Below are 14,541 nucleotides of genomic sequence, written 5' to 3'. Positions count from 1 at the left end.
TTATTTGTGCTATCATCCATACAATGTAACAAAAAATGATTCTCACCTTTATAATATGTTAGAGCTATCTTATAATTTTTCTTACCTGTATGGAAGTAATAGAAGCTGAATGTCCCTGAAGGACTGCAACCGGTGCACAAGTTCGAAGACACCATACTCTTACAACCTTATCACAGCTGCCTGCGGCAATAAGAGTGTTTTCATAGTTAACAGCCATATCAGAAATTTCAGCAGAGTGCCCTCGAAGTGTAGCAAGAAGGCGTCCATCATCTGTAGCCCAAATTTTTACCAAACAGTCATCTGAACCCTATAGTAACAAAAAAGGACAGAATATTTATAATGAAGCAGAAATTCACTGCCCCCTTCAAAAAAGGCCAAAAAGACAAAGAGAGGATTTTATTAAATTACTTCTAAGTCTTTACTTTTTTCTATATAATACATATCCAGTAGCAAATATAAATGACATGCAAATGATAGCACTAACAAGGCATTGTCAAAATTGACAATGGCATTTCTGAAGAACTCAAAACTATTACCAATCCTGATAAATCAAAATATTTTAAACTGACTTTTAAGTGATTTAGCATTAAGTATTTCTACCATATTTCTTTCCTTAGGCCTGGTAGCCTTTTTTATTACTTAAATATTTTTTTCTACAAATACTTCAAAATTTAACCTAAAGTCTATATGCATTTCTCAGTAAACACGAGGCAGGCTGTTAATAATAATCTCTGGTAAAAATATTATGTTGAACTTCCTATTGAGAATTTCAAAAGAGCTTTAAAAATAGTAAAAAGCAATTCTACTTCAATATGGTAGATAAGTTATTTAATAATTATCTGTTTATTAAAAGATGGCATTCATCATCCTCGTCATGATCATTAACATTCAAATACTTAGGTGTCCCGTTTAGAGTCATAATGTCATCAATGGAAGAGTCAGTAATGAATTCTAAGGAGTCCTAACTTCATTTCCTTTGCTGTAGCATACAAATATAAAAAAAAATATGCTGTAACCCACACTTCTATGTTAATTTAGTACTAAAGTAATGAGACTAAGCCCTTTCTTGGAAATATTGGTGTGCTACAATTTTGTGTTCAAAAGCTTACAGGATGATCTGACTAATAAAAACCCAATTTTAAAAATAATCAATACTATAATCAAAGAAAGATATACAAAATAATTATAATATTCATTGTTAAATGCATAGTTCAACTATTCAATCATAAAGGTGAAGTAATCATTAATTAAACAAAACTGGCAGCAATTACACTATGTGACACACGGAAAGTGCACCTTAATAAATGTTTACTGCTAGGCACAATGTTTCAAGCCTGTAATCCCAGCACTTTGGGAGGCCGAGGAGGGAGGATTGCTTGAGCCCAGGAGTTCAAGAGCGGCCTGGGCAACATAGTAAGACCTTGTCTCTAAAAAAAACAAAACAGTTAGCCAGGAGTGGTAGCCTGTGCCTATTAGTCCCAGCTACTTAGGAGGCTGAGACGGGAGGATTGCTTGAGCCCAGGAATTCAAGGTTGCAGTGAGCTATGATCGTGCCACTGCACTTCAGCCTGGGCAACAGAGTGAGACTTTGTCTCTAAAAAAATAAAAAATAAAATAAAAGTAATAAAGTTTGCTAAAATGGAATGAAATTGAGTATATTTGTTTCACATAAATTAACCACCTCTAGAATATAAGGCCTTCTGAAGGTTTATTTTTTAATTAAAAATTTCCCAAAAGATAACGGAGATTATAGATCACCCATTTACTTATATAAAATAGAAAAAGACTTTAAATTTCCACTCATCTTTTTCTGCATTCATATGTCCATTACAAAGCACAATGCAATGCCATGAAGTCTAGCTTCAATTGTTATATTTATATATATGTTACTATATCATAAATTTTAAACTCACTGTAAAAATTCTTCTCCCACTTCTGTCAAATGCTACACAGTAGACAGATGACAAATGCCCCAGAATCCTCTTATGCATCTTAATGTGCTGGTAAGCAGATGAAGGGAAAATATGGCTGAAGCGACTACATCCGGTTAGTTGCCTGGCAGAGGTGATAGTCACTGAAAAAAATAAAATAGAAGAGATTTACTTCTTACAATCTAAAAGTGAAACCTACTTCATGAAATTAAGTCATGAATACTAAGATGAGACAAAACAAAGTACACACACCATAGCAATTCTACCCTATAAGAAGTGTAAATTCCCTTACACATTTCAGGATTTTATGAGCTCAAGTTGACTACAAGAAAGCACTAAAGAATACTCTTCTGTTAAATCCCAGGGGTCTGATATTCTGTTTGGCTTACTGTGGTTTATCAAGGATATTCCCATTTTGCCTTTTTTGGTACACTATAGTCAAAGACAGTGTCACTTTAAATATATAGGTGAATCTTTCTATTACATGAAGGAATTTTAGAATAAAAAGTTTAGTTAAGTATATACACTTAAAACATTAAACGGGGAATTTTACAAACTTCTGCTCTTTCTCCTCACACCTGTCTACCCCATATATGACTTCCCCTAAAACTTCAAGAGTAATACAAGAGACCTATGCAGTGAAAAGATAAGGAAAGCTATGACACTGTATCAGTTTTAAGTAGCAAACAATCTAGGTTTGTCTATGGGTTCTCCTCTTTTTGGTTTCTGAATCTAGAGGCTCTCTAGTTACCAAAGAACTTTTAAAGCTTCAGATCCTGTGAGGTCATTTTAGATCCTGTCTCATTTATTTCTTGTTTACTTGCTTTCCACTTGTACTCGGCATCAAATTGGCACTAACTGATTAACACTATGGTGCTCACATGGCAGTAATACTCTCTAGGGATTAGGGGGACGGGGGGATAAACTCACAGCTAAAGGACACGATGCGCACTGTAGAGGGGAAGGGCATGCCTCTAACCCTCGCTTGGGTGAGGCAAAAACATAAAATGTAACCAAAATGTTTGTACCCTCATAATACCCTGAAATAAAAAAATATAAAAGATAAATAAATTCGATGGGACCCCCCCAAAAAAATTTCCTTAAAAAATAGCCAAAATAAAGTATAATTCTACACAATTCTCCTCGAAATACCATCCGGATTCTGCTCACTTTTGAAAAAGAATCTGTATCCCGATGTAAAAACCTATTACCACCCACTTGCCCTGTAAAATTCTTCATCTTCTCTTATACACTGAAAATACTTAACACCCCACATTATATTTTAATCAAAACACAGGATCCCTATAACTTCAAAGTCACTTTGAGGCAAGGTGACATCTGACCATACTGCATAAATAATATTGTACAAGTGATAATAGCTTTATGGGTAAGCAAGGCAAACTTAAGGCAAGAACTCAGCACTAGCTATATTAGTATAATTACAACCATGCCACAATCAACAATAGGAAATCATTCAACATCTCACAATCTTAAGAGCAATGAAGTCTTTCTTTTCAGGCAAAGGTAGATCCACTGGCCATTTTAAACTGGAAAAATGACCAAAAAATGATAAATGACTAGCAAAATTGATGAAATGTCAAATTTAATTTATAAGAACACATTAGATAGAGATCTGAGAATTTATGTAAAACTGCAAGATGCTGAGTAAATAATGACAGAAAATGCACTAGCATCATTACCAGGCAAGAGGATTTCTTTTTGGCAACTGCTCCCCATCTCAACCAAAAGAAAATTCCACAACTCTAAGATAGGAATAGGAGGTACCCTAACTTTGGTACTTTGGTAAATCTTCCTTCTCCAAACATTTCTTACTGCTTTGAGTTCCTTGCAACAATCAACCACTACTTCTGCTTGGCTTTGTTCTCTCCGTATATTATAGGTAGATGGAAAGGAAAAAAATGTTTAGGATTTCTCAATCATAAACTATTGATTCTTTGGAATGGATAATTATTCATTATTGGGGGCTGCCTGTCCACTGTAGGGTGTTTAGCAGCATCCCTGGCCTGTACCCATTAGATGCTAGTTGCATCCCCCAGCCCTAAGTTGTGACCAACAAAAAATATCTCCAGATATAACCAAATGTCCCGGGGGCGGGGGGGGGGTAGAAACTACTATAGTTGAAAATCACTGCTTACAGTATAAAAACAAAAAGCATCATCATCAACAGGGAAGAGGAAGAAAAAAAAAAAAAAGAAAATCAACTTTGAGAAGCAAGCCAAAGGAGAGAGAAAGAGCCAATCTATGAACATGGGATACCTTCAATTTATTTGTGTCTTCTTCAATTTCTTTCATATTTTATAGTCTTAACTGTACAGATCTTTCACCTATCCTTGGTTAAATTTACTCATAAGTACTTTTTTGATGCTATCATAAATGGGATTGTTTTCTTGATTTCCTTGGATAGTTCATTGTTACTGTATAGAAACACCGCTGATTTTTGTATGTTGTTTTTGTAACTTGCAACCTGACTGAAGTTATATATCAGTTCTAACAGTTTTTTTTTTTTTTTGGTAGAGTTTTAGGATATAAGGTCATGTCATCAGAAACAACTTCACTTTTTTCTTTCCTATATGGGTACATTTTCTTTCTTTCTTTTTTCTTTTCTTTTCATTCATTCATTCATTCAGCTAGCTAGCTAGCCATCCAGCCAGCCAGCCAGCCAGCCTAATTGTTCTCTAGCTAAGACTTCCAATACCATGTTGAATAAAAGTAGCAACAGCGGTCATCCTTGTCTTGTTCCTACTCTTAGAGGAACAGCTTTGAACTTTTCACCACTGAGTATGATGTTAGCTGTGGGCTTGTCATATATGACCTTTATTGTTTGGTGGTACATTCCTTCTATACTACTTTGTTGAGAGTTTTCATCATAAATGGATGTTGAATTTTTGTCAAATCTTTTTTTTTTGCATTTATTGAGATGATAGTGTGGTTTTTGTACTTCATTGTGTTAATATGGTGTATCACATGTATTGAGTTATGTATGTTGAGCCGTCATCCTTGCATCCCAGGGATAAATCCCACTTGGTCCTAGTGAATGAGCTTTTTTTTTTTATCATTTTATTTTTTTACTCTTTGTAATGTGCATTTAAATTTGGTTTGCTAATATATTATTGAAGATTTTTGCATCTATTTTCAATAGAGATATTGCCCTGTAGTGTTATTTTCTTGTAGTGTCCTTGTCTGGCTTTGGTATCATAAAAGGACTTTGAAAGTAATCCCTCCTCTTCAATTTTTTGGAAGAGTCTGATGAGGACTGGTATTAGTTCTGCTTCAAATGTTTGGTAGAATTCAGCAGTGAAGCCATTAGCTTTTATTTGATGGGAAACTCATTACTGATTAAATCTCATTATTCACTATTGGTCTGTCCAGATTTTCTATTCCTTCTTTATTCAATCTTGGCAGATTGCATATTTCTAGGAATTATCCATTTCTTCTAGGTTGCCCAATTTATTGATCTATAGTTGTTCATAGTAGTCTCTTATGATCTTTTTGTATTTCTGTGGTACCAGTTATAATGTTTCCTCTTTCACTTATGATTTACAGTCTTTTCTCTTTTTTTCTTAGTCCATATAAAGTTACGTTGATTTTATTTAAAAAAAACTACTTTTAAATTCATTGATATTTCCTATTATTTTTCAGGTCTCCATTTTGTTTATTTCTGCTCTAATCTTTGTTATTTCCTTCCTTCTGCTAAAGTTGGGCTTTGTTCATCTTTTTTTCCAGTTCTTTGAGGTATAATGTTAGGTTGTTTATTTGATATCTTTCTTCCTTTTGATGAGAATGTTTATTGCTATAAACTTCCCTCTCAGGACTGCTTTTGCTGCATTCCATAAGTTTTGGTGTGTTGCATTTCCATTTTCATTTGCCCCAAGGTATTTTTTACTTTCTTATAATTTCTTCCTGGACCCATTGGTTATCCATGAGCGTGTTATTTAATTTGCATATATTTGTGAATTCTCCAAGATTCCTCATTATTGATTTCTAGTTTCTTGCCACTGTGATCAGAAAAGATACATGATATGACTTCAATCTTCTTAAATTTATTAAGACTTGTTTTATGGCCTACTATATGATCTATTCTGGAGAATAGTCCATGTACATTTGATATGGAATGTTCTATAAATATCTGTTAGGTCGAATTAGTCTGAAGTGTGTGTGGTTCAAGTCCAGTGTTTCCTTATTTATTTTCTGTCTAGATGATTTGTCCAATGTTGAAAGTAGAGTACAGAAGTCCCCTACTATTATTGTATTGCAGTCTTTCTCTACCTTCAGATCTATTAATATTTGCTTTACATCTGCAGGTCTTCCAATGTTGGGTGCATACATATTTACAACTGTTATAACTTCTTGATGAATTGACCCCTTTATCGTTATATAATGAACTTCTATGTCTCTTTTCACAATCCTAAAATTCCTATGGAACCAGAAATGACCCTGAATAGCCAAGGCAAATGTGAGCAAAAAGAACAAAGGTAGAGGCACATCACATTCCTTGATTTAAAAATATATCATAAAACTTTTGCAATCAAAACAGTATGATACTGGTATAAAAACAGACACAACAACCAATGGAAGAGGACAGAAAGTCCAGAAAAATTAGCCTAAGCATTTATGGTCAATTGATTTCCTTTTACATTTTTTTTTTTTGAGATTTGGTCTTGTTCTGTTTCCCAGGCTGGAGTGCAGTTGTGTCATCATAGCTTACTGCAACCTCGAACTCTTGGACTCAAGCAATCTTCCTGTCTCAGCCTCTTGAGTAGAGGGGTGCATGTCACCACACCCCACTAATTTTTTTTTTCTTTTTGGTAGAGACGGGGTCTTGCTATGTTGTTCAGGCTGTTCTCGAACTCCTGGACTCAAACAATCCTCCTGGCTCGGCATCCCAAAGTGCTAGAATTATAGGCCTCAACCACCATGCCCAGCCTACAATCAATTGATTTTTGACAGAGGTTCCAAAAACACACAATGGGGAAGGAACATCCTCTTTAGTAAGTAGTGCTGGGACACTGGATATCTATCTACATAAAAATGAAATTGACACCTTATTTCACACCCTATACATCTCCAAATGGATAAAAGACTTAAACATAAGACTTGAAATTATATGGCTACCAGCAGAAAACAGGGAGAACGCTTCACAACTTTGGTCTGGGCAACGATTTCTTGGCTAGAACTCCAAAAGCACAGGCAACAAAAGCAAAAATAGACAAATGGGATTGCATCAAGCTAATAAGCTTCTGCACAGCAAACAAAATAATTAACATTGTGAAGAGAAAACCTACAAACTGGGAAACAGTGTTTGTGAACCATATATCTGATAAGGTGCTAATATCTAAAATATATAAGGGACTCAACTCGATAGCAACAAAACAAATAATGCAATTTAAAAATGGACAAAGAATCTGAACAGACAGTACTCAAACGAAGACACACAAATGGTAAATAGATATATTAAAAAATGCTCAAAATCTCTAATCATCAGGGAAACGCAAATTAAAGCCACAGTGAGATATCACCTCACACACATTAGAATGGCTATTATCAAAAAGACAAATGATAAAAAGTGTTAGTGAGGTTGTAGTGAAAAGGGAACCTTTGTACACTGTTGGCAGGAATGTAAATTAGTATAGCCATTTTGGAAAATAGCATGAAGCGTACTCAAAAAATTAAAATTAGAATTACCATATGATCCAGAAATCCCACTGCTGGGTATACATCCAAAGGAATTGAAATTGGTATGTCAAAGAGGTATCTGCACTCTCATCTTCACCATGTTCACTGCAACATTATTCACAATAGCCAAGATATGGAAGCAGCCTAAGTGCCATCTATGGATAAATGGATAAACAAAATGTGGTGTGGGTGTGGATGTGTGATTGTGTGTGTGTGTGTATATTTATATGGACATATATATGTATGTATATATATAGACACACATACACACACAGAGAATGGAATACTATTCAGCCTTAAAAAAACAAAGTAATTCTGTCATTCACAACAATTCGCATGGAATTAGAGGACATGATGCTAAGTGAAATAAGCCAAGCACAGAAAGACAAACACTATATGATTTCACTTAAATGTATAATCTAAAAAAGTTGATCTCATAGAAACAGAGAAGAAAGGTAGCTACCAAAGATGATAGCTATGTTAAGTAGTTTGACTGAATCTTTCTACAATGTATACATTCATCAAAATATCACATGTGCACCCCATAAATATACACAATTATTATTTGTGAATTAAAAATAAATGAATGAATGGAGGAATGAATGAAAGAGACAGAGAAAGAAAGAGACAGAGAGGAGAGGCAAACAGCTAACAGAAAGGAAATCCATACATTCATCCAACAAATATCTGAGTTCCTCAACTGCCAAAGGAACACAACTAAGCGTATAAACAAAATACTCTTAATCCCATTAGTGTTAGTATCTCAGTCCCAAATTGTTAAATAAGGAGCAATTACTGAAAACTTTATGCATCTATATATTTTTTAGTATATACAATTCAACTTTTACTTTTTAAAAAACTCATTTACAAAGAAAACAACTGAAAAGAAAAAAGTGTATATATAACAAAGATGACAAAGTCTTAATATTTTAAAATACATATAAAACTAATCAGCTATAAGAATACCATCTAGACCCAACAGATGAGTGGGTAAAGAAAATTAACAGAATTATATATAATAAGATATGGCACAAGACGGCAGACAAGAAACACCTCCAGCCAGAGTGTTTCTGCAAGACGAGATTTTAGATGAAAGTGAAAAGAACAAACATAAAAACATAGATCGGATGAGGGTCGGAAGAAACGGTGCCTGAACCTACAGGAGACTCCACGGCAAGAGGTTGCGGAGCAGAACTGGAAGGAAAAAGGCATTGGCAGGGTCTAAAGCCGACAGGCTTGGAGACCAGTGACGAGGGTAGGTGAAGTGATTAAATTTCCCCTCCCTTGCATCTTGGACTTCTGGTGGGCTCCCAAGCTGCTAGAGAGATCTGATGACACCAGCCCAGAGACAACTACTGCCAGTGAGCAGTGAGTAAGCCTCTTGCAGACAGGGCACCAGGCTCCTAGCTCCCTTGGGATACCTTCCATCACACAGACCTGAGCTGATAGGGAGGCACAATTGCTTCATTCTCCCCTTGCCTTCCCCTACACATGACTGCCAAGAGAGACAATTTACCCAACACCCAGAGGCATCCACAGGGAACGGGACCTTTCCTAATGGGGCCCTGCAGCTGACCAAAGGGTACTCGGACTGTGAGCTCCCTGCCTGCCAGCCCACCCTGGTGCTGCTTACCTGGTGACTCCAGCAGAGTGGGGCAAGCCCCGAGACAGAAAGACATTGATCCAGCTTGGGCACTCTGTGGGTGACTTGAGACTAGCATTCTTATTCCAGGCAAGGTCAAGGATTGATCTCCGGGGCCCGGGGGACAGGCCTGCAGCCCATATCTGGTATACCCAAGTCTCAATCACATTGCCTGGGGGCACAGAAGGCATATTTGTGAACTAGTATACTGAGGTGTGTGTGCCTTCAGGGGCAAATCAGAGTGGCTCCTAACTGCAGTGTGATAGAGGGGCAACCGTCCTCTTATGGGAGGGCCGCAATCCAAACTCAGGTTGTGATCCTGGGCAGGGAACCGCCCAGCCAGCATTACAGTCAGGGGAGCTCCACTGGCTTGGGGTCATGCCTGCCGGCAGAGGCCTCAGAGAAACCACAAAACAGGGGAGAGTGGAAAGGATCCAGGCCTGCTCCAGACTGCCAGACTGTAGGGCTCGTACAGCCCTACCTCCACATGCAGAATTTTTTGCTGAGTGGGGCCATTTCAGCCACTCCCTGGTAGCTTTGCACAGAAGAAGAGAACATACCTTAGGCCCCTGCTAACAGCATTTGTGGAGCTTGAGGGCAGGCTCACACAATCTGGCACTGCCCAGGCTCACTCCCCAACCTGCCCCCGCTGAGGTGGAAAATAAGGACATGCCTGGAAATCCCAGGGACCCACCACCACCATATGAGACACTAGAGTGCCTCTCCAGAGGAACGGAGAACTGGTTATAGGACCCAAAAACAACAATGCAGCTTTCTCCTCCCAGAAAGTACCACCTACTGACATGGAAGTCGATTTGCATGACTTTTTATTACATGTACTTACTCATCACACAGGGTGTGGTTGAAACTCACCCACAAGCACCACCTACTGGCTCAGAGATTAAACTGGGCATGACATTATCCCAACGAAAAACCAAAGGCAAGAAGCAAAAGCTGCTCCAGATGGGAAGAAATCAGCAAAATAACTCTGGAAGTAGGAGGAATCAAACTGAAAGGACAACTCCCAAAGGGGAACGCCAGCTCTTTAGCAATGAATTTCAACCAAATTCAGAACACTAAAATGCAGAGAAGATTTTTGAACATGGATTATAAGAAAACTCAATGATATGCAAGCACAAATGGATACGCAACACAAAGAAACCACAAAAAACTCCAGGACATGGAAGAAAAATTCACTAAAGAAATTCAATATTACAGAAAAATCAAACAGAACTTCTGGAAATGAAGAATTTATTCAAGGAATTACAAAACACAGTAGAAAGCCTCAAGAATAGGGTAGATCAAACAGAATAAAGAATCTCAGGAATTGAAGAAAACACCTTTTAATTAAACAAGTCAGTCGCAGAGACAGAGGAGAGAAATAAGAGAAAAGAGCAAAACCTACAAGAAATGTGGGATTATGTGAAGAGGCCAAACACGAGAATTATATAGGCACCCCTAAGGGTGAAGAAGAAAATACACAAGGGTTGGATAAACAATTAGAGCATATAATGTAGGAAAAGTTCCCTGGCCTTGCTAAAAATCTAGATATCTGGGTACATGAAGCTCAAAGGACTCCTGAGAGATTCATTGCAAACAGAAAGATACCATGACACATAGTCATCAGACTGGCCAAGAGAAACATGAAAGTGTCTGTCCTATGAGCTGTAAGGTGAAAGAAGTAGGTAACCTACAAAGGAAAACCCATGAGACTAATTGTAGACTTCTCAACTGAGACCTTACAAGCCAGAAGAGACTGGGGCCCCATTCCCTCTCTTCTCAAACAGAGTAATGCCCAACCTAGAATCTTTTATCCTGCAAAACTAAGTTTCTTACGTGAATGAGAAATAAAGACCTCAGACAAGCAAAGACTGAGAGAATTCATCAAGACAAGACCTGCCCTCCAGAAGTCCTCAGAGCAGCAACAAACACAGATCAGCACAATAAAAACTCACCAGTTTAAAATCATCCGAAAGCTAAAGGTCAAAGGCCAGATACCACAAGGGTTCAAGAGAGAAAACAAAGCAACAAAGTTCAACTCAACAGGATGAACAGAAATCTGCCCTACTTATCAATTCTTTCAATAAATGTGAAGGCTTGAACTGCCCACTAAAGAGACACAGGCTGGCGGAATGGATAAATAAACAGAAACCAACTATCTGCTATCTTCAGAAACCCATCTAACCCACAAGGATGCACTCAAACTCAAGGTGAAGTGATGGAAAAAATATTCCATGCAAATGGAAGCCAAAAGAAAGCTGCTATAGCAATCCTGATTTCAGATAATTTAGTCTTCAAAACAACAAAAGAAATAAAAGACAAAGATGGTCACTATATAATAGTGAAGGGTAAAATTCAACAAGAAAACAACTCTAAATATTTATGGACCTAACTCAGGTGCACCCAGATTCATAAAGTAAAACCTACTTGATCTAAATAAAATGACAAAAAGCAGCACTGCATAGCTGTACACTTCAACACCCCTCTGACAGAACAGGACAGATCTTCCAAATAGAAAATGAACAAGGAAACAATGGACTTAAAAAGAACTCTAGGACAAATGGTCCTGACTGACATTTACAGAACATTCTATCCCCAAAACACTGAATATATATTTTTCTCATCAGCTCATGGGATGTTCTCTAAGATTGACCATATCCTAGGCCACAAAGCATGTCTAAACAAATTTTTAAAAAGTAGAAATTATACCATGCACCTTCTCAGACCACAGTGAAATAAAATTAAAAATCAACTTCAACAGAAACTCTCATCTTTAAACAAACTCACAACTAAACAACCTTCTGCTGAACAATTATTGGGATACAGATGAAATTAAGATGGAAATCAAAAGATTCCTTGAACTAAATGATAAAGGAGACACAAGTTATCAAAATCAGTGGGACACAGATAAAGCAGTCCTGGGAGGAAAATTTATATCCATAAATGCCTACATTCAAAAGACAGAAAGATCACAAATTAACAATCTAATGAACAACTCAAAGAACTGGAAAATATCGAGCAATCCAACCCCAAACCCAGCAGAAGAAAAGAAATAACAAAGATCAGAGCACAAGTAAATAAATCAATAACAAAAAAATCTATATGGAATATTAATAAAACAAAAATTTGGTTCTATGAAAAGATAAACAAAATGGGCACACCTCTTGCTAGATTAACAGAAGCAGAAAAGAAAGGACTCTAATAAGCTCCATCAGGAATGAAAAAGTCGAAATTACAACTGATACCACGGAAATGCAAAATATCATCTATGAATACTATAAAAACCTCTATGCACATAAACATGAAAACATGGAGAAAATGTATGAATTCTCAGAAACACGTAGCCTCCTTAGGCTAAATCAGGAAGAAACAGAATTCCTGAACAGACCAATATCAAGCACTGAAATTGAAGCAGCAATAAAAAATCTTCCTAAAAAGAAATGTCCCGGACCAGATGGTTTCACACCTGAATTTTACCACACTTACAAAGAAGAACTGGTGCCTATCCTGCAGAAATTATTCCACAACATCAAGAAAAAAGGAATGCTCCCCAACGCGTTTTTATGAAGCCAAAATCACCCTGATACCACAACCAGGAAAGGACACAACAAAAAAAGAAATCTCCAGACCAATATCCCTTATGAATATAGAAGCAAACATTTTCAACAAAATCCTACCAAACCGAATTCAGGTGCTTATCAAAAAAATGATCCATCATGGCCAACTGGGCTTCATCCCTGACATGCAGAGATGGTTCAACATATGCAAATCTATAAATATAATTCAACACATAAAGAGAAGTAAAATAAAGATCATATGATCCTCTCCAGACACACAGAAAAAGCATTCAACAAAATTCAGCACCCTTTTATGATAAGAACAGTTAACAAAATAGGCATAGACAGGTCTTACCTAAAAATGATAAAAAGCCATATATGACAAACCCACAGAAAACATCATACCGAACGGGGAAACCTGAAAGCATTCCTGCTTACAACTGGAACAAGACGAGGTTGTGCTCTATCACCACTTCTATTCAACATAGTGCTGGAAGTCCTAGCCAGAGCAATCGGACAAGAGAAGGAAATGAAGGGCATCCAAATGGGGGCAGAAAAGGTCAAAATATCACTCATCGCTGACAATATGATCTTATGCCTAGATAACCCCAAAGATTCTGCGATGAGACTCCTGGAATTGATAAACAAATTAAGAAAAGGCTCAGATTACAAAATCAATGTACAGAAATCAGTAACATTCCTATACGCCAACAGTCAAACTGAGAACCAAATCAAAGACTCAATACTCTTCACAACAGCAACAAAGAAAACAAAATACCTAGGAATATTTTTAACTAAGGAGGTGAACAGCCTCTATAGGGAGAACTAGAAACACTGAGGAAGGAAATAGCAAAGGATGTAAACAGGTGGAAAATCATGCCACACTCATAGGTTGACAGAATCAACATTGTTAAAATGTATACACTACCCAAAGTGATCTACAGATCCAATGCAATCCTATTAAAATACCAACATCATTTTTTGCAGATCTAGAAAAAAGAATTCTATGCTTCGTATGGAACCAGAGAAGACCCCGTATAGCAAAAGCAATCTTAAGCAAACAGAACAAATTGGGAGGCATCAATTTACCAGACTTCAAGCTATACCACAAAGCTATAGTAACTAAAACAGCATGGTACTAGCATAAGATCAGAGACACAGACCAATGGAATAGAACTGAGAACCCAGATATAGAATCATCCTCATATAGCCATCTAATCTTTGAAAAAGGAGACAAGAAAATACAGTGAGGAAAAGAATCCTTATTCAATAAATGGTGCTGGGAAAACTGGATAGCCACATGTAGAAGAGTGAAACAGGATCCGTACCACTCACCTCTCACAAAAATCAACTCATGGTGGATGGCAGACTTAAACCTAAGGCATGAAACTGTAAGAACTCTAGAAGAATTGTCAGGAAAATCAACAAGGAAAAATAAAAATACTCCACAAAATAGTAGGCAAAGGGCATGAACAGAAACTTTTCAAAAGAAGACACACTAATGGTCAACAAACATCTGAAAAAATACTAAACATCTCTAATCCTCAGAGAAATGCAAATCAAAAGCACAATGAGTTATCACTTAAGTCCAGTGAGAATGGCCTTTATCAAAAAGTCCCCAAACAATAAATGTTGGCATGGATGTGGAGAGACAGGAACACTCATACACTGCTGGTGGGACTGCAAACTAGCACAACCTCTATGGAAAGTAATATGG

The 14,541-nt window shown here is 37.0% G+C and overlaps 1 protein-coding gene across 1 annotated transcript in view; it reads right to left on the bottom strand.

Annotated features, from left to right (window-relative positions):
* BRWD3 (bromodomain and WD repeat domain containing 3) overlaps positions 1–14,541 on the bottom strand; it is a 148,316-nt gene that overhangs the window by 81,613 nt on the left and 52,162 nt on the right. The window contains 2 exon segments of the mRNA XM_012664071.1: positions 86–307; positions 1,914–2,074. Coding sequence (XP_012519525.1) covers positions 86–307; positions 1,914–2,074 — 383 coding nt within the window.

The sequence above is a fragment of the Propithecus coquereli genome, unplaced genomic scaffold (assembly GCF_000956105.1).
Source record: "Propithecus coquereli isolate 6110/MARCELLA unplaced genomic scaffold, Pcoq_1.0 Scaffold86, whole genome shotgun sequence".
Taxonomy (NCBI): domain Eukaryota; kingdom Metazoa; phylum Chordata; class Mammalia; order Primates; family Indriidae; genus Propithecus; species Propithecus coquereli.
This window is presented reverse-complemented; position numbering and strand designations above follow the sequence as displayed.